Here is a 20,012-nt window from a genome sequence, read left to right as displayed (position 1 = left end):
GAGCTGGTTGACAGTTGGCTTTTTTAACTCTGCTTCTTTCTGTATCTCTGCTACTGTCTCCTTGAACCCAAGTCCGCACACTGAGTTCACACGGAGCCTGGTTCTGCTGGAGGTTTCTTCCTGTTAAAATGGAGTTTTTCCTTCCCACTGTCGCTACAAGCACGCTTAGTTTGAGGGAATGCCATTGAATCAACGAGTTCTGGTGAACTGTAAACTGCCTTGAGATTACGTGTTGTGAATTGGTGCTATATAAATAAACTGAATTGAACTGAACCGATGCAAAGCTGACTAATTTCTGTATCAAAGGAATTGGTAAATCTGTTGATCTCTAACATGAATACTTTTGCATATTCATTCAAACATGAATCAAATGGCTCATCAGTATTCAGAGGCCTGTTGACCAGGCATTCATCTAATTCAGGTGAGTTGCAGAGATGCAGTAACCTGACAACAGCCAGATGCATGTCTCGCTCCGCCTAGCTCCACTCACATACATCTGGGAACCCGCTCATTGAAAGTGATTTCCCCAACCGAATTTATGGTCTGTCCAATCAGAACGCAGGGCGGGTGTGTCCTGGAGTAGAGAAGCGACCGTGAGATTCCAACAACAATGGCGGCTCGCATTGAGGAAGCAAGCGTTAGCATTGATGCTGCTATTTCTTCTGTGTTATCCAATCTATCTGATATTGTTTCATCAAAAGAACATCAGAGAACGGCTTTGAAGGCTTTTGTTGGTGGAAACGATGTTTTGGCCCTTCTCCCGACCGGATTTGGCAAGAGCTTGATCTACCAAATGGCTCCTCCTCTCACAGCGTCACGGGTTAGCTTCGGTGTGAGTGGTTGAAATAGCACGTCAATAAAGATGACAGACAAGTGGCTTATCCAATCATATGCAAGGAGTTTTGATAATGTCCAGCCTTCAGCAAGGGCAATTCCTATGGCGGGTTCCCAGCTGTATGTGAGTGGAGCTATGCGGAGCGAGACATGCATCTGGCTGTTGTCAGGTTAGCGATGCAGGGTAGCGGCTCTCCAGGATTGAATTTCTCCATCCTTGTTTTAACCAAAAATCTTTCACCTGAAAACATAATGCTGCTCAGTCAGAAGAGGAGTTTCTGTAATGATCAAAACAAGACCAGGCTTGAATGAATCGTCACATCTATTGAGGGTCTGGGTTGGACGGCGGTTCCTGAATGTACCAATGTTACATTTAGGGACGACGTCTGTGGGCTTTTTCTTTGTGGCCAATAAAAACCCAGAGTCAGAGGCGTATGAAACACCAGCGGCTGACAGTCACATTAATAACCGGGAATGAATTATTCAAAAACGCTCCGACTCTAATCCATCAAATAATATATTAAGCCGCTCGCTGCTCGCTCGCTCGGCTCAGCAGACGGACACAGAAACCAACGCGTCCCAGACAGAAATAAAAAATAAGGAGTAAACAAAAAACAGAAACATGGAAATAAAATTTAAACATTTTAATTTCATGGTTCCTGCTTTTTTACGAGTAAAACCCAGAGTTCTCAGGCTCACTTTAACCCTGAAATACTGAATATATGATTGGATATTTTATAGTGTTTAGGCTTTAAATGGGAAGGAAGGCCACGAGTAAGAGGAGACGGAGGGAAGTAAAGGAAATAATGAGAAAGGACACAGGAAATGATTGAGAGAAGGAAGGAAGAAAACGAGTAGGAAGGAATGTATGGAAGAAAGGACAGGAAGAATGAACAAAGGAAGCTAAGAAGGAAGGTAGGAAAAACAAGAGGACTAAAAAGACAGGAATGAGGAAGGGTGGAAGGAAGGAAGCATTGTAGGAAATAAGGAAATGATATGAAATTCAAAAAGATAATGCAAGAAGGAAATAGGCAACAATAAGGTAGGAAACAATGAAGGCACTAGGAGACTAAAAAAAGACAGGAGGAAGGAAATTAGGAAACAATGAATGAAGGAAAGCGAAGAAAAATATAATTTATAGGAGGAAAGATCAAGACAAGGTAGAAAGTAAAGAAACAAGGATGTATAAAAGGACAAAAGGAGAGAAAGACAGAAAGAAGGAAGTAAGGAAGCATACAATGAACCTGCAATGAAAGAAAGGACACAATCTTTAGGGAGTAAGTCGAGTAAAGTTTGGAAATGAAAATATTTTCCATTCTCTTCACCTGGAAAACAACCAAATGCCAAACATCTCCAGACCGCTGAGGAAGCTGTAGTATCTGATATCTGTGCTTTACTAAAATCAGACCTGGAGGTAGGGATGAGACATGGAAACAAAGGAGACTATAGCAATTAACAAAGGCAGAAGCAACGTTTGAGAGAATCCAGCGAGCGCATTGTGTATGAATCTGATATTCAGCAAGTGAGAGATAATCCCTCCTCTGTGTTCTTTTAATAGGGAAGAGCTTAGAGAGGGGCCTCACAAAGGTTCACCATCTGTATCCCCCACGGCTGCTGGCAGCGCTTAATCCACAGATCAACTGTACCAGGAAATTAGGGCCAAAAAAATAAAATAAAACAAAACAGAGAGGGCCCCTTTTCTCCCTTTTCTTTAGCCAAGACTTAAAAAAAAACTCCCAAGTAGGAAGGAAGCGACATCGCTTATCACCCAGGAGGACCTGAGAGGCGAGCGAGAAAGTGTCTCTGAAGGAGGAAGAAAAAACCAAGGAGTGGAGGCCAAAAGAGCCCGAATGAGAATGGCCCACTCCAGCAGAAGTTAATGACAGGGGATCAGAAAAGCAAGATTTCCATTCAACACTTTGAATTATTCAGGGTTGCAGGGCACCTATTTGCATTGCAGATGCCTTTGCTTTCCATTCCTCCACTCCTTTCTCTCCTTTTCTTCCTCCCTCTCTCTGTCTCGAGCAGGAGAATGGCCCTGCCTCGGGGTTAGCAGATAGATACATTCTCAGCTTAGAGAGAGAGAGAGGGAGAAAGCTTCGCCCATGCAAAACAGGAGATTATCTGTCATTTCCAACACAGCCCGGGTTCAACAGTCACCGCTGTGGGGGAAACAAATAAAACAAAGGTCAGAAAACACGTTCGCCAAGCTATCCGGAAATATTACGGGCGTGTCGCATCCCATCGCCGCCTTTAAAGGAGGCTTCATTTGATTTCCACGCACGCCGATGGAGAACGACGTCAAAGATGAGGGGAAAACATCCCCGAAAAAAAACACGAACGTTTGCGAACACAGCTGCTTTTTCGGCGGTTTGGAGGTCTTTGGTCGGGAACGCACGTAAGATGACAGCAGTGTCAGAGTGACTCATCACGCGTGGGGTGCAGCTTTCACCTATTAACTCCCAAAATCTAGATCACAGAGTATGGAGGCATAAAGAGCACATCACAGGCGGCACCGCGGCGAGGTCTTAAAAGAAATGTTTGAGCTAAAAAAGAAACAAAGAAGTAAAGATGACAAGAAGGATCGGGGAGAGGACGGCGTGGCTTTGAACGTCTGAAGTCGAGGGGGCCTGAGCTTTCGTGTCAGATGGAAAGGAAGGGAAAGAAGGGGGGTGTTAGTAAGCCAAACCCTCACCGTGGGGGGAGCAGGTTCTCTCCTGGGCTCCTTCAGAAAACCAACCCAGTTTATTCATCACTTACACTGAGAGAACGCCGCTGAGGCGGCAACAAACTACAACTTTGTCTCCTTCAATAATGAACCCGTTAAAAGAGCGTTAATGGGGAGGGGGGGGTTCACGTAGCCAGCCAACACTTTTCCCACATGCTGCTTGTTCCTGAGCAGAGGGGAGGTGCGGGGAAGATCTCTTTAAAGCCACCAGCTTTCTGTATTTCTCATCAGAGGGAGACGGCTGAACCGCTTCAATCATGATGGCGAAAAGATGAGGAAAGCTGCCAGCTCTGTATAGCCAGGCCTGTGGGGGAGTAGGGGGAGGCGGCCACACCTTGAGTGGCAGTTTGGCTTAATCAGTAGAGAGGGAAGTAAAGATGAGAAGAGATTTGGGGACCTTCAGAGGTCAGCCGACTTCTCCAGAGATATATGAAGCCGTGAGTTTCCAAGGATTAACAGCAGGCAAAATGAAGATGTTCACGGCACCTCGCAACAGTATTCCTTTAACTTCTAGACATTTTAACACCATTGGAACCAGAAATACAGGAACCATCAAACGGATAAAAGCTCCTTCTATTTAAATACACAGTGAGGCCAAGTGGGAGACATTTTGTTGTGTGATTGTGCGACAGGCAGGTGAAATGTCAATCAACCAACGGCGACACGAGATATTTTTAATAAGACACATTTAGATGAAGATTGTTTCTGGAATCGATTCCTGGCAGTTCTGACTTGTCTGTAAAGAGATGGAAACATGAGGAAAACAGAGACAATTTAAAATCCCAGCATGTCCTCAGATTTAGTTGGTGTTCTTTTTTTTTTATACTCTCTATTCTACCTATTAGAGATGTTATTTATTTATTTTTTTTTTAAACATTGCTTTTACTTTGGACCATTAACAGTGTGACATGTCATGGCGGAAGTTAATGTGCATGATAAGTAAAGCAGGTATTCAACCATCCACCCATTTTCCGTCATGCTTTATCCCTGCTGGGGTCACGAGGGGTGCTGGTGCCTATCTTCAGATGTCTATGGGTTCTGGTGTATCCCGCGAAAGGCAGGATACGCCATGGGCAGGTCGCCAGTCTGTCACAGGGCAACACAGAAACAGAACAAACAAACATTCAAACACACACTCACACCTAAGGAGAATTTAGATAGACCCCACACATGCTCAAGGAGAAGATGCAAACTCCATCCAGAAAGACATCAGACCGATCCTGGAACCTTCTTGCTGCAAGGCAGCAGTGCTACCCATTTCGTCACTGAGCAGCCCAAATAAAGCAGGTACTTTGAGATATTAGATATTCATTTATTCCGTAGTTTTCTTTGCTCCATGGCAGGGGTGTCAAACTGGTTCCATAAAGGGCCATGTGGATGCAGGTTTTCTTTCCAACCAAGCAGTAGCACGCCAGTTTCCAGTAATCTCATCCAGTGAGGCCAGTCTTAAAGGAATAGTACACCCAAAACATGATTAGCCTTCATTTTCTACTCACCCCCATGCTGAACAACACTCTGGAGTACTTTTTTGATATCTCAAATGCATCTGGAGATCTGGGAGGCTTCTTGCTGTCTGCTGACATTCAAATAATGGAGGTCTATGGTGCCCGAGGCAGAAAGGTCCATAAAAGTCCACAAAAGACGTGTCAATATTCCTCCATACTGCTCGTCCAATATATTCCAAGTGTCCTGAGTGGGTAGCATCCAGAATTTACTCGAAACGAAGTCATTTAGAATGTTTTTAGAGCATAAACAGTAGTGTATAGGATTTCCTAAAAGCGCATTCACGAGTCTACGGAAACCGCGGCAGACCAAACCAGATGAAAGTGCGCATACAGCGTCTGCTCTGCCGATAATGCAAGCGTAGAAGAAGAAATGTGCTGTTTACCTGTGCAAAGAAAGAAACAACGAAAGAAAAATGTCTGAGGACTTCAGTGTTGAGGAAGAGCATGAGTTCTTTGCCGAGCTGAATGCGCACTTTCATCTGGTTTGGTCGTTTCGAGTAAATTATGGACGTTACCCACTCAGGACACTTGGAATACATTGGACGAGCAGTATGGAGGAATATTGACACGTTTTCTGTGGACTTTTATGGACCTTTCTGCCTCGGGCGCCATAGACCTCCATTATTTGAATGTCAGCAGACAGCAAGAAGCCTCCCAGATCTCCAGATGCATTTGAGATATCAAAAAAGTACTCCAGGGTGTTGTTCAGCATGGGGGTGAGTAGAAAATGAAGGCTAATCATGTTTTGGGTGTACTATTCCTTTAACATGATGACTTGATGAGATGAATGGAGTCTGCTTTATTGCTTGGTTTGGGAAGAAAACCTGCAGCCAGATGGACCTTCTGGAACCAGTTTAACACCCCTGCTCTATGGTGTCAATATGTAATTTAACACATCTATCCATCTTTTCCAGCTTATTCCATCAGGGTCGTGTGCAACGAGCAAAAATTGGTTGAAAAAAAATAGTAAAGGTGACATGATTTACGTCCAAACAATGTCTAGATTTGGTAGAAAAGACAAAGCTGTGATTTTCAGATCGTTTCATAACCTGGTTCTCTATATTTGACACACAGTGCAATAATTATATACATAAATATCCATCAATATAAATAAACATGTAAGAAGCCTGTGCAATAAGCTTGTATAATGATCATATGTGGACGCACTATATATCCCATGTACCTTTTTCTTCCTTTGGCACATTCCTCTCTTTTGACTATTTGAGCTGAGGTAACATGTAAATTTCTCCTCCTTGAGATCAATAAAGACAATCTATCAAACAAAATACATATAAAACTGTTTTTTTTGCGTCTATCCAACGTCTATCCAAACCCAGCCCAATTTTCAACAAGTTTTTCTGGACTAAACCAAGACTATAATGGACCGAACAGATTTAGCCTAAAACTAACATCTAAATGACATCTGGTGTTTGGGGGGTGGTGCCTATCTCCAGCAGTCTATGGGTAAGAGGCGGGGTACACCCTGGACAGGTCACCAGTAAAAGGGCAACTCAACTGCCCTCACAGCTAAGTAGAATTTAGATAAGCCAATAAACCCAAGTGCCGTTGGATGAAGGAGTTTGCCCTGAAATCGAAGGATTGACAGTTCAAACCCCGACTCCGACTTTCAGTGTCGTTGTGTCCTTGGGCAAGACACTTCACCTACATTGTCTACTGATGGTGGTCAGAGGGCCCGGTGGCGCCAGTGTACGGCAGCCCCATTTCTGTCAGTGAGCCCCAGGGCAGCTGTGGCTACAATGTAGCTTGCCACCATCAATGTGTTTTTGGACTGTGGGATGAAATCAGAGTACCAGGAGAGAACCCAAGCATGCTCAGGGAGAACATGCAATCTCCATGCAGAAGGCCCGGGCAGATAATCAAACCTGGAACCTTCTTGCTAGAATTTAGATCACCGTGCGGAAAATATTTAATGTATGCTTTAAAAAATTAGACTAGTTTTTTAATGCTTTTGTTTTTGGTTTGGTCACATATTGGGATAGCTAGCACCCGTTAGAATGCCAGCTCCCTGGCATTGATGTGGATAGTGTTTTGTAACTTATGTCGCAGTAACTGATCAAGCAGTGCTTGATTTTCTGTATGCCTTCATTAGGTTTAACGGTGCAGCCAGAACACACAGCTGTGCAGCTAGCCCACCCACACAGAGCATATGCTTTACAAGTAATTGTGCAACTTAGCCTGTGATGGAAAACGATCAGTATTGGGAGTTAAAGTTTTCTGATTTTCTGACCAGAATTTAACCAGGATTTATATTCTGACCATTGATGTAGGAGAGACAATAATAATAGGCTTAAATAAAAACAACTCATCTCCTCCTTTTCATTGGCCTTTGGAAACATGAGTTTGCTTTCGGGTCAGTGATCCGCTTGCCCTACCCAAATGGGTCCAGAATAGTCCCAGAATGGTCTCAGATGACTCCAACATGTTTGTTTGACTGTGACTGAGGTTAGGTCAGGTTACCTCCCACACTTGCAGCCTCCTCTCCCTCCAGCAGATTTTTGTGTCGACTCTCCCTGCTGACTCACCACAACCAGTGCGGACTGAAGCAAACTTTCCCCAAAGGGGAATCAGAGGGACGGATTAGACAGAAAATCCTGTTTCCTGTCCCCAGCTCTAATAATAATCTTATAGTTTTTTTTTTATACATGTTCCTGCTTCTTTAAGATCAATCATTCCCTCCATTATTATCCAACACTGGAAAAAATCAAAATCTAGATAAATCATTTTTTCTTATTGAATATTTTCTTGAATTCAGGAGGTAAAACAGACATTTTGCTAATGGACCAAGATAATTTGCACTTAAAGGGGAACGCCGTTTTTTTTACATTTGGCCCTTGATTTTACGTTATTACATCATGTTCTACTCACCCCTATAAGTCTTGTGTCATTTGGAGCCGTTCTAAAAATATTCGGTTAGGTTATATCTAAGTAATGTCTTCCTATGGGCAACGACTTGAAGGCGCAAACTTAACTGTTCATAATTTATTCTTTATGGTACGTCAGCATTCATAACGAACAAATGAAGTGAATCCATGTCCCCCAGACATCCGCAATTATATTTTTTATATTTATATCTATCTATATTTATATCGCGTGTATGACGTCATCTGCACGCCAGCTACCGTTCATTCTTCCTGTCCGCTGAACTGCTGCTAGTTTTACTCACATGCCTGGAAGATGTCTAGTGCTACTACCACAGATGATCTCGCTCTCGAAATGGAATTGAATGATTCAGATTAGCTAGCTGAATGAATAGAAGGGGTAGAGCATAGCCGTTTGTGGCCCAGGCTGCCAGTTACGACTCCAGTGCGCATGCGCGGATGTCAGACACACGCCGCTTTGTTTTTAAAAGATATAAACATAAAAAATATAACGGCTGATGTCTTGGGGACAGTGATTCGCCTACATGTTATGAATGCTGGCGTACCATAAAGAATAAATTATGAACAGTTCAGTTTTTTGCCTTCAAGTCGTTGCCCATAGGAAGATGTTACACTAACTCATATGGGTGAGTAGAACATGATGTAATAACTAGGCATGCATGATATAATCGGCCCCCTATCAGTATCGGCCTGTATCGGCCTTAAAACTGAATATCGGACATCGGCCACCCCACTGATATTTAACCCGATATTTGATCAGCTTCTGAGTTTCTAAAGTCTAAAAAAAAAAAAAAAAAAAATACTACTACTTCTTCCTCAAAAACGTCTTTTTTAATCATATGCTGATATATTGCCATTTAAAAACACCATATCAATCTCTTTTACTAATGAAATATTGCTATATGTCATCGTTATGCTACAAAATCCCAAAAAAATTCACGAAATTTTGCCATATTTTTATATGTTGATATATTGACGCGGTATCGATCTATTTTACTAACAAAATCTCACAAGAAGTGGCAAAATATCACGAGTTTGTAACAGAACGATGAAATTTCATGAGATTTTGAAAGTAAAATAGATCGATACCGCGTTTTTAAAAATCTATTTGATATCAGCATATGAAAATATATTTGAGTATATTATTTTTCAAAGTGTCAGAAATGGATAACAAAACTGCTATTTTCAATGACTACTTATTTTTGTCCAGCTTTAACAGCTACATGAGTTTTAAAATATCGGCATATCGGATATCGGCCAAAATCCCAATATCGTGCATCCCTAGTACTAACGTAAAATCAAGAGGCCAATGAAAAAACAACGGCGTTCTCCTTTAAAGTCATAGGGAAGTCATACTTAAATGTCAAATAATTCTGGCTTAAACATGTATATAAATGTACTCTTTGTCAGACGTCTTAAAATCTGTGGGGTTCTTTTCGTTATCTTATGCAGGTCAGTTAGTTATACGTAAGCTTGCACACCTAAGTTCGGCCAATCATATACCAATGCTCATCTCTCAATAAAATTATTTCAGTCATAGCATCTTGATTCATGTGGCGCAACGGTTTCAACGCAACGGTTGAAATAAGAAATAAGAATCATTTAGCATTCCTTGACAGTGTCGTTGCTAAGTGTTACTTGGTCGCAATGTAATTTGCCATTGGGAACCTACTAGAACTAAGTTACTAACTGGTTAGCAATATGCATCCGACAAACCGGCCACAACCAAATTTGCTTGCTAACCTTCCGCCACAACAATCCTGCCCCCTTGATAATCGAACAATCACATTCACTTTATTCACTCGTGTAAAGTCGGGCACCACCCGGGAGAATTCAGAAACTCAACAGTTGGAACAGCCGCTTCCCTACGACTTTAAAATAAAGAAACGCAGTTATATTGTCTTATTTCAATTGCATGATATCTAATTATCTTTTTTTAATACCGTATTTTCACGACTATAAGGCGCACTTAAACGTCTTTTTTTCCCCTCAAAATGTGCAGTGCGCCCTATGGTGCGGTGCGCCCTATGTGTGTTGTAACTGCGACTTTTGAGACCACCTCATTGAGGAGATGATGAAAGAGTGGCTGAATGTAAGGAGACCAGGTGGGTTTTTTTTCCACTCATCACCATCGCTGTTAATATGTAACTCCATGCGTGCCCATCTCACAGCTGATGTGAAAAACATGGGGAAACAAATTAACCCTGTGCTCGCTGTTCAACCGCTCGACATCGGTGTGAACCGGACCCAGCAGGTGCAGCAGAAGCACCGAGTTTACATGCAAAGTAAATGGTTGACGCGCGTATAGGCGCAGCAAAAGGTCCTGCAGCGCGTTTTGAGCAGCAGGAGCGTTTAAGCATCTGCCAACGCGCTGCTGCTGCTCGAGATGGAAAGATTGAAGTTTTGCTGCTGGACGCGCCGCATCAACCAATCAGAGAAGCTGATCTGGGAGCTGACAGCGAGACAGACACAGCGCTCTGATGACATATGATATTAACGCAAATGGAAAAGGCTGGATGGATGAGGAGATGAAGAAAGCGTAGCTGAGGGAGGTGTAGCCTATGTGAGGAGACCAGGTGGTTTTTTCCACGCATCACCATCGCTGCGTGCCCATCTCACAGCCGATGTGAAAAAAAAGGTGAATCAAATGGATACTGTGCTCGCCGTTATCCCGGGAGGTCTGACAAAGGAGCTTCAACCGCTCGACATCGGTGTGAAGCGGCCGTTCAAAGTAAGGCTGCGAGCGGCGTGGGAGCGATGGATGACAGACGGAGACCACCGTTTCAGGATAAGTGGAAGGCAGCGCCGGGCAAGTTACGCCACAGTTTGCGGATGGATTGTAGATGCTTGGACTAACGTGTCTGCTGGCTCTGTTGTACAAGCTTTTGCAAAAGCCGGCATTATTTCTGAGGAGCTGCGCTGCACGGAAAGTGACTGACAGCGAAGAAGGGGAAATTGGCATGTCTGATTTAGCGCAGCTGTTTTATTCAGAAACAGAGGATGATGACTTTGATGGGTTTGATTAATACTTTGTAATAAATACATGAATAAAGCACAATCATACTCAGTTTTGCTCCCGCTCTATTTTTCTACCTGAAAACTTAATTCAACAGCAGCCTCTGGGCGCGTCTCCTCCTCTTCACCGCGGTGGCTGGCAGGTGTTTTTTCATCTAAATAATCTAAATCTTGCAGCTATATTTGCTGTGATCAGTGGGAATAAAGTAGTTTTAATATGTTTTTAAGTGAGAAAGTCCACCTAAAAACTTAATTGCAGTCAGTTTATCCAGATTATCTATTTCTGTCGGAGCCGCTCAGACCCCCACATACCAGCGGTGCGCCGACAGGAGAAATCCTTTCATCAGCAGCCTCTGGGTTCACCGCGGCTGCTGGCAGGTGTTTTTCATCTAAATAATTTAAACTGCAGGCACCAGGATACCGGTAATAAAAGCGAACATATTCCATCGGCAGGTTTCAGGATTTTAAGTAAATTTAGGAGTGATCACAGCGCTGTGTCATCTGCGATGTGTCTGTCTCACGGCCAGCTGCCAGGTTTGATTAATACTTTTTAATAAATACATGAATAAAGCACAGTCATACTCAGTTTTGCCCCCGCTGTATTTTTAAATACGCAGTAGAGGTATTTAAAGGTAGTAGAGGACATGTACCTGTATATAAAAAACGCGCCCTATAGTCCGGTGCGCCTTATGTGTGTGTTAAATACAGAAATGGGACACATAATTGAGAGTGCGCCTTTTAGTACGGTGCGCCTTATGGTCGTGAAAATACGGTAGTAAAGATACGCATTCCATTAGCAAACTAAATCATTTACCTACACAAATTGAGGGTAAATACACTTAATTTGAGAAATTTTTACGTATTTCAAGTGGAATCTCACCAATAAGCGCCTCAAAGCAGTTGGCCATGGCGTGTCGAAGGTCCGACTCCCGGCACAGGTCGGGTCCGTGGGCGTAGAGCATGAAGCGATCCAACTCCAGCTTCTGGGGAAGGCAGACACATTCATATCAGCTGGCTGCACCCTGACACCTCTGTAATAGCTGCTTGCAAGAGGAAGAAAAAGAATAGAATATTGCACATTTTCATGTAGGACTATTAGGGGGAGAAAAAAAAGAAAACCTCTAGGGAAATGAAAAAGTTGATTGCTCTTGTTGGAAAAGGTTCTACTTCACGGTTCTGACAGATCTGCTCCATGTGCTGTCCAGCTGTGGCGTGAGGAAAAACGTTTACTCACAAACTCGCACAGAGAAAACAGGAAAACGACGGATAACCCCGGGATGAAATGTAAAAGACAACAGCTGTGACCTTCATTTTTCTCTGAGAGGCTCTCGTACCGCTTGGTTACTTTACACAGAAACAGACCTCAGCAGAAAACCTTCTCCTGATGCCGTTCGATCAATGGGTTATATCCTATGATTTTACTGCTGCACATTTAGTCACAGGGATAAAACCGGACATTCTCCTCTAAGTGTTCAGGTGGAATAATAACTAATCGAAAAGGGGGGGGGTTCTGAAAAACTTTTAAATTGATGCGCATAACCCCAGAAGAAGAAAATCTATGTCAGCTGTTTAACAAAAACCTGTCAAACTGTAAAGTCTGACCAGTTCTGTTGGGATCATTTAAAATGGGTGACACAATGCCGAGGCAGTGAAGCATCAGCAGTCTGAATCAATTTTAATGCACCCTGAAGGTTTAACATTCAACAGAGGGAAAGATAATGGTGGGAAATATTTAGGATACACTGGACCTTTAAAAGAGTCCCAGATTCTGCCAAGAAAATGAACTGTTTAAAATAAATAACTAGATGGATTACCATTAGGGCTGCACTGATCACAGTTTTCTAGTTGATCATCCATCTTAAAATTGCTTTATTTGCCGATTTACATTTTAGTTTTCCTTCTGGCATTGTAAGGTCACAGAAGTCCCTTTAATGCTCCAATCCAGCTTTATTGAAAAACAGTGAGCAAAACCCGAGAGCAATACACACTAGCTTCAACAGAAGATTAGGAAGTGTATAAAAATATCAGAAGACTGAAAGGGGCTGATTTTCAATGATCAAAGAAGAAATGATCAGTGGATAAAATCAGCTTCACATGTATCGAGGAAATTGGAGCCAGTTGATCTGTTCGCCTCCTAATTACTAAAACTTCTCTCCTTTTACAGTCAAACGGTCGGCGCACTCTGTATCTAAGATAACATAAATTTCAGCAATATTTCTAAATTCAGACATTTCCTTAACATTAAAAAGCTCCACTTAGCCTTCCTGTTATCTGCTCAAAGTTTTGATCTCGCCATCTCAGCTAAATGAAAAACATACAAATAAATACATGTTCTAGAGAATAGAGCTGCTTTTTAAAGCCCCTTGGCTTTATGTACTCCATCTAATGCTGGGCTAAAAGGTGGAAAAAGCTGTTTATTTTTCTTCTACCAAATCTGATTAATCGTTTTTTCTTACCCAAGTTCAGTAAAAATGACAAATTGCTTACATTACTTTCAAAAATAGCTTTTATTTCAATTCTCCCCTTCGAGAGGTGACCTTAATCTAAAGGGCAAAGAAATCCAAGCTGTGGAAATGTTTGAAAAACAAGCAGCCAGCGGCATAGATGGGAAGTAAGGAAGTACAAATACTTTGTTACTGTACTCAAGTAGATTTTCTGATATTTTTACTTTACTTTACTACTTATTTTTATGGCGACTTTTTACTTCTACTCCTTACATTTTTACACAAATATCTGTACTTTCTACTCCTTATATTTAAAAAAATTGTCTCGTTACTTTAGTTTTGAATCATTTCAATGGAGTTACCGTTATTATTTTTCACGTCATCAATACCAAATTCAATCTAATTGGATGGGAATCTACGTTGCATTTGACGCACCACTACAAGATGAATCGACAGATTCGGCGGTATTCATTCGCGGCAAATTATTGCAGCTTGGTGGCGGTGGCGTTAGCATAGTAGCATGGACGACGAGATGATTGAAAATGAACACAATGGAGATCTAGTCCTATTGGCAGACATCCATTAAAATGTAGGCAACGGCATGAAAAAAGTGGTTTCTACTTTTACTTTTATACTTTGAGTAAATTTACAAGCCTGTACTTTGTTACTTTTACTTGAGTAAAGAAGTTTAATCAGTACTTCCACTTTTACCAGAGTATTTTTTAACACAAGTATCTGTACTTTTACTCAAGTACGGAAAGTGAGTACTTTTGCCATCTCTGGCCAGCGGTGCCACGCAGTTAACTAGGTTATCAGTAGAAATCTATGAAATAAAACTGATGAACTGATGTCAACTTTTATGGAAGCCAAAAAATGCTTTGGTGGAAAAACAATCCAGATTTTCCACAATTTAAATTTTCATAGACAAAAAAAACAAAAAAAAAACAATATTAGTTGGTTGTATTGACTGCTTATCCCTCCATCCAACCCAAACATCCATCCATTCCACCCTGGACAGGTCACTAGTTCGCAGGGCAACACAGAGACAAACGACCATTCACACACACTCTCACCTAAGGAGAATTTAGAGAAGCCAATTGACCTAACAGTCATGTTTTTGGACTGTGGGATGAGCTGGGGTACCCAGGGAGAGCCCAGGCATGCTCAGGGAGAACATGCAAACTCCAAGCAGAAAGACTCGGGCTTGGAATCTAACCCAGAAACTTCTGGCTGCAAGGCAGCGGTGCTACCCACTGGAGGAAACACGTCAGACACATTTGCTGATCCGAAAACTATTTAATTTGGAGTCTCTGGTTGGTCACTGCTGCAGGAAGGATCAAGCTGGAAATCACCAGATTTTGATCAACCACAGATTTTTTATTTTTTTTTTGGCAGCAGTTACTTTTAACCAGTGAGGCTTATTATGAATGCTCTTCTCAATAGGAAGGACAGGGAAGCATTTCTTGATTCAGAAAAGTTTGATTTTAATATAACACAAGACTTAGGGAAGGTCTTTTAGGGTAGAGGAGATCATAGATCTTTGATCATGATACACGGCATCAAGCTTAGAGAAAAACAAAAGCAGCAAATCAGCTGACATTCAATACCAACTGTGGAGCTGGAGATGACTGGGACATGAACTCCTGAGCAGACCTAATTATTCTAGAGTCAAATTTATCCACCAGCTGAATCCTGGAGCCCACTGGGCTACATTAGGACAAAGGTTCAAAACTCACAAGAGAAAATCTTCAACAAAGAGACTAAAGAAGTAAAGAATCAAAAAGTTCAACGGACCAGTCAAAGTCCAAACCTAAACCTGATTTAAATCCTGTTCTGGGACCTTAATAAACCCACAGAGTGCCTGCAAACATTAATGAGCTAAAAAAACAGTTAATAGAGAGGCAAATATTAAACAAAAAGATCATATCTAAATGAACCGTAGGATTTCTGCAATTGTAGCAGAGATACAAACAGAAAATCTATAGAAAACACCTAACACCAACTGTAGAGAACACACTGAATGGTTAAAATCTGTTTCCAGTGTTTCTACAGTAAAACGTGAGAAAACATCTGACCACTGCAGCTTTGATCAAAATGGGTCGACCATCCCAATCGCTGCAAAGAAGGAAAATGAATGGGGGGGGGCGAAGTGGTGGCCTAGTGGTTAGGGCAAAGACCCTTAACCCCACACTGTTCCCTGTGCGCTGCAAGATGGCAGCCTACTGCTCCTCAAGGGGATGGGTTAAATGCAGAGGTAAATATTTCCAATGTGAGATCAATTAAGTTCAATTAGAAAAGAAAGAAGGGAAATAATAGGGATTGAACTAATTTTACCTGATCAAATTATCTGTCAATTGTTTTTTCGATAAATCAATTAATATTTGGAGAGTCAAAAGTTGCTGAATGAAGACTCTTGCTAAATTAGACCAGGTGAAACTAAACATTTTCCACTTGCTGCATAAAGAATATTGAGAGGAGAAAAATATTTTATCAAAAATGCAAAATGTTTATATTGTTTTTTAAGAATTTTAATATAATTGCTGCTCTAGTGGGTTGCTCTGCCAGCTAAAAACATGTTTTACAGTCTCTATATTCCAGTTAACGATTAATCGATTACTAAATTGATTGAAAATTATTTCAATAATCGATTACTGCCATTAATTGTTTAAGCTCTAGAAAATAAAGTAACTTAAATGAAGGAGCATCTTTAGCACAGGTGTCAAAATTCAGTCCTTCCCATTTTAAACAAGCCTCTGCTTTAAAACACCTGATTAGGTCATTAACAGGACTCTGGAGAACCCAGCTGATGTGTTACCAGCTCTTGTGGGTTTGAGTTTGACACCCTGATCTAAAGAAAACAATCCCATCTACAGTTTAAAAATCTGCTTTTATGGTTTCTGATGCAAACTTTTAATCAAGTCGGTAAATTAGAAACAATGTTCTTCCTCCAAACCTAGAAAAACAGACGGGAAACGAGGAGAACAACAGCAGTGAAAAAACACTCTGGACCCGTTAGATGAACTTTCTCCGAGTCATCTTCCAGCCAAAAGAGAAGTAGCCCGACTTGACTTTCCTGGCGTCGCTGCAGAGAGACAAAAAGCAGCCGGGGTGCATTTTAATTACGGCTGATAACCGTTGGTGGTACCCCCCTCCCTTACCCGTAATTGCACACAGAATTTAAACTACAATTCACAAATACTCCAACTCAGAGGGAACCCGCTCTGACTTTTAAGCCATGCGAGTGAAGTGGCGGATTGTGCCGGCGCTCGCTGAAGATACTTTCTGGGAGATAATTGCGAGTGTTCTTGAGCAGACTGCTTCAGAGGAGCCCTGGTAAACAACTTGGCAGCCGCGAACACTGTATCATACTCACTTTAGCGCGAGCGGCAAATTGAAACAAGGCAAACTGCTACACGGCACTAATGCAGATTCGGGCGGCTGCGTCTTTGTATTCAGCGGGGAGCGACATGAAAGATTGAAGTTTTTAATTGGTTTCTCCACATCACGGGACGATCATTGTTGTGTTCCTTTACAAACATTGCCAGTGAGTGCGGCTGGGCTGCCAGCGAGAGAGGAGGGGGAGGAGCGGGGGAGGGCAGAGCGATAACAGGAGCTGAAGAGTGATTCAGGAAGACCTCTGGGGGTCTGCAGGGACCCCGGTCGCACCAGGCTCCAAAACAACAACCTTTTAACTCCAATTACAAACCTGAGCAGAGGAAGAAAAAATCATAATAATCGGGTACGGATGGCAGTAAGACAAAATTACTCTTCTCCCCTGTGCGCCCTCAGAAAGCAGCGAAGTCATAACATCAGGATGGAAGACAATAACAGCGCCTCACACAGGCTCTGCCTTCAGTCAGAGACCTCTGACTGTTTTCACCTGCAGATAAAAGGCTCAGTCAGAGGTAGGGAGGGGGCTTACCTTGGCCAGCATGGCTAAGTGCTGGTTCTGAACGATGGCCGTCCTGTAGGTGGCCAGGCCGCCCTCCTCCAAACTGGGGAACAGGTAATAGAGGTGGACACTGTGGATGAAGAGAAAATTATTTTTTATGCATATTTCTCTTCTTTTCCACTTTTTATCCAAACAAAAAGAGAAAAAACAAAATAAATAAGTAACATTAAACCTTTAAATTCTTGTTTTCAAAACCACACAATGTAAGTAAAACCATTTCAGATGGATTTTTTTTGTGGGTTCTAATGGTAAGTCTATTCACCTACTTTAAGGGCAGTGTGCAAATGTTCAACTCCATCAGCTTTCCCCTGTACCTAATAAAATATGGACCAAACTATAAGATATCTCTAAATGTTTATATTTCTGAATCCCCGCCAGTAGAAGTTGTCGCTCATCCAATGCGTTTTTTTAGGCGCGGCTGTCTACGTACTTATACATTTTTCTAGATACAGAAATTCAGGGCCATGATTAGGAGCAATTATGCTAAACCTGACTTAATGTGGCTGTGCAGACACCCTAGTGCAGGGGTGTCAATTAAAAATCAACGGGCTCCAAATAAAGAAAATCATCAACCAGTAAAAGTCCAGAGACATTTTTAGTTAAAATATGTCACTTTAAACAGCATTTAACACTGAAATAAAATGAGGTGTTTATGCATCTATGTTATAAAAAAAAAAATAGAATTTGCTTCCCATTTTAAAATCTAAAGTGTTTTTTGAAGTAGAGAACGACAATTGTTCAGTTTGGTATATAAACAATTTCCTTATTCACTTTTTTTTTATAAAACACCTGAACTGACTTTTCTTTCTTTCTATTTTCTGTCTTAATGTTGGCAGTGGGCTTTATGCTGCCCTGCAAGGCTTTAAACCTGGTTTGAATGGAGACAAAGCCATTCAGCCATAAAGCACATATCAAGGAGCTCATTTTGAGCCTGGATCCATATTATTTCTGATTCTGTTCATGGTGGAGAATCCTGCTTCACAGCAGCAGGTTGAGCCAAACATCCTCTAAATGTGCAGGGTCACCTTTGAGCACCATTTCACTTTTCTTTAACCAGTTCACCACACTTCTTCCAGCAGACCACACTTTCTCTGCTCTATTTTTCTCGTCTTCTCCTTCTTTCCCATTAGAAATAAAATCAGCTTCTAAATACAGCTTGTCAGGGGAAAAGGAAGCTCCTCAAAATGTAATTCCTGACAGCTGGTCTCCAGACCTCCATCCGTCTTCAACTTTGAGAAGCTCCTCAAAAATCTTGACTTTTTTGGGGAACTTTTTCTTCAAAAGTTTTTCCTTCCACTCAATTTTCTGTTGTTATGCTAGCATTTAAAGCACTCCTCCTATCCCTATTAAGCAACTGTCACCGACAGTAGTTACTCAGCACAGGGGTTCTCAAAGAGGGGAAATGGCAGGATGGCTTTTATAATCAATGGGGCGTAATCCTACGGTATAAAGAGGTCCAAAATATACTATGAAACACATAGATGTGAAAGTCTATTGAAATACATGAATGCTCCATGAAAAAGATGATTTAATATTTTCCTAAGGAAATAATTCCTTTTATAATTATTTAAATATTAAAGAAATCATCCATCCACTTTCCGTCACACTTATCCATGCTGGGGTCAGGAGGGGTGCCTGTGATCTCCAGCTGCCTACAGGCAAGAGGCAGGGTACACCCTGGACAGGTTGGCAACACACAGACAAACAGGACAAAAAAACATTCACACACTCACACCTAAGGAGAATTTAGAGAAGCCAATTAACCTAATAGTCATGTTTTTGGACTGTGGGAGGAAGCCAGAGTACCCCGAGAGTCCAATGCATGCTCAGGGAGAACATGAAAACTTCATGCAGAAAGATCCCGGGCCGGGAATAAAACCCGGAACCTTCTTGCTTCGAGGTAGCAGTGCAACCCACTGCTCCACCCTACAGCTATTAAAGAAACCAATAAAATATAAAATTAACAAATAGTTCAACTCTTCAGCTGAATCATTAAAAACAAATTAAGGAGATTTGTTAACGCAATCGCATCAATGGTTTATTAAAACAGAAGAACCCACTGGGAACTGTAGAAACATCACTCTTGTAACCAGACAAGCGTTTAAGCCTCAGACTAATAGTCACCGCTCAAACTAGAGGTAATGGTTTCAAAACCGATTTGAATCATCAGTGGAAGAGCTTTCTACCGTGTCTTTTATATAGGAGATGTGAAAGGGTAAACAGATCCTGTAATTCATGTCTGGCAAGAGCCAGCGCTGAAATAAAGTGGAAGTGTATTAGAGTCTAAATGTGCACACGACGCACTCAAGAGGTAATTTAAAAGAAAACTTTAATATCCTAAGCAATGGGAGACATGCTGAGTACGAACATAGAATTAGCGATGTCATGATGTACAAAACGTCTATGTGGAGATAAAAGAGCAGACATAAGAGCTGCTCAAAGATTTCATGTTTTCTGTGCGTTAAAAGCTGTTTGAGTTTGACTCGCATTTAATATTAGATGGTCAAGGAAAAAATAAAAACATTATGTTATTATTGATACAAAATGTATTGATGGGAGATTTTGACCATTCTTCCAGAAGCATTTTAGACGTGAAGGCCTGTTTCTCAGTCTCTAGTCTAATTCATCCCATAG

The 20,012-nt window shown here is 41.6% G+C and overlaps 1 protein-coding gene across 1 annotated transcript in view; it reads right to left on the bottom strand.

The window, feature by feature from the left end:
- drosha (drosha ribonuclease III) overlaps positions 1-20,012 on the bottom strand; it is a 235,815-nt gene that overhangs the window by 100,154 nt on the left and 115,649 nt on the right. Inside the window, exons 21-22 of the mRNA XM_038275611.1 lie at positions 17,349-17,448; positions 11,863-11,965 (exon numbers count right to left, since the gene is read on the bottom strand). Of these exons, the coding sequence (XP_038131539.1) occupies positions 11,863-11,965; positions 17,349-17,448 (203 nt within the window). The remainder of the gene's footprint in view (positions 1-11,862; positions 11,966-17,348; positions 17,449-20,012) is intronic.

Source organism: Cyprinodon tularosa, unplaced genomic scaffold (assembly GCF_016077235.1).
Source record: "Cyprinodon tularosa strain WSP-4 unplaced genomic scaffold, ASM1607723v1 ctg97, whole genome shotgun sequence".
In the NCBI taxonomy this organism is placed as follows: Eukaryota; Metazoa; Chordata; class Actinopteri; order Cyprinodontiformes; family Cyprinodontidae; genus Cyprinodon; species Cyprinodon tularosa.
This window is presented reverse-complemented; position numbering and strand designations above follow the sequence as displayed.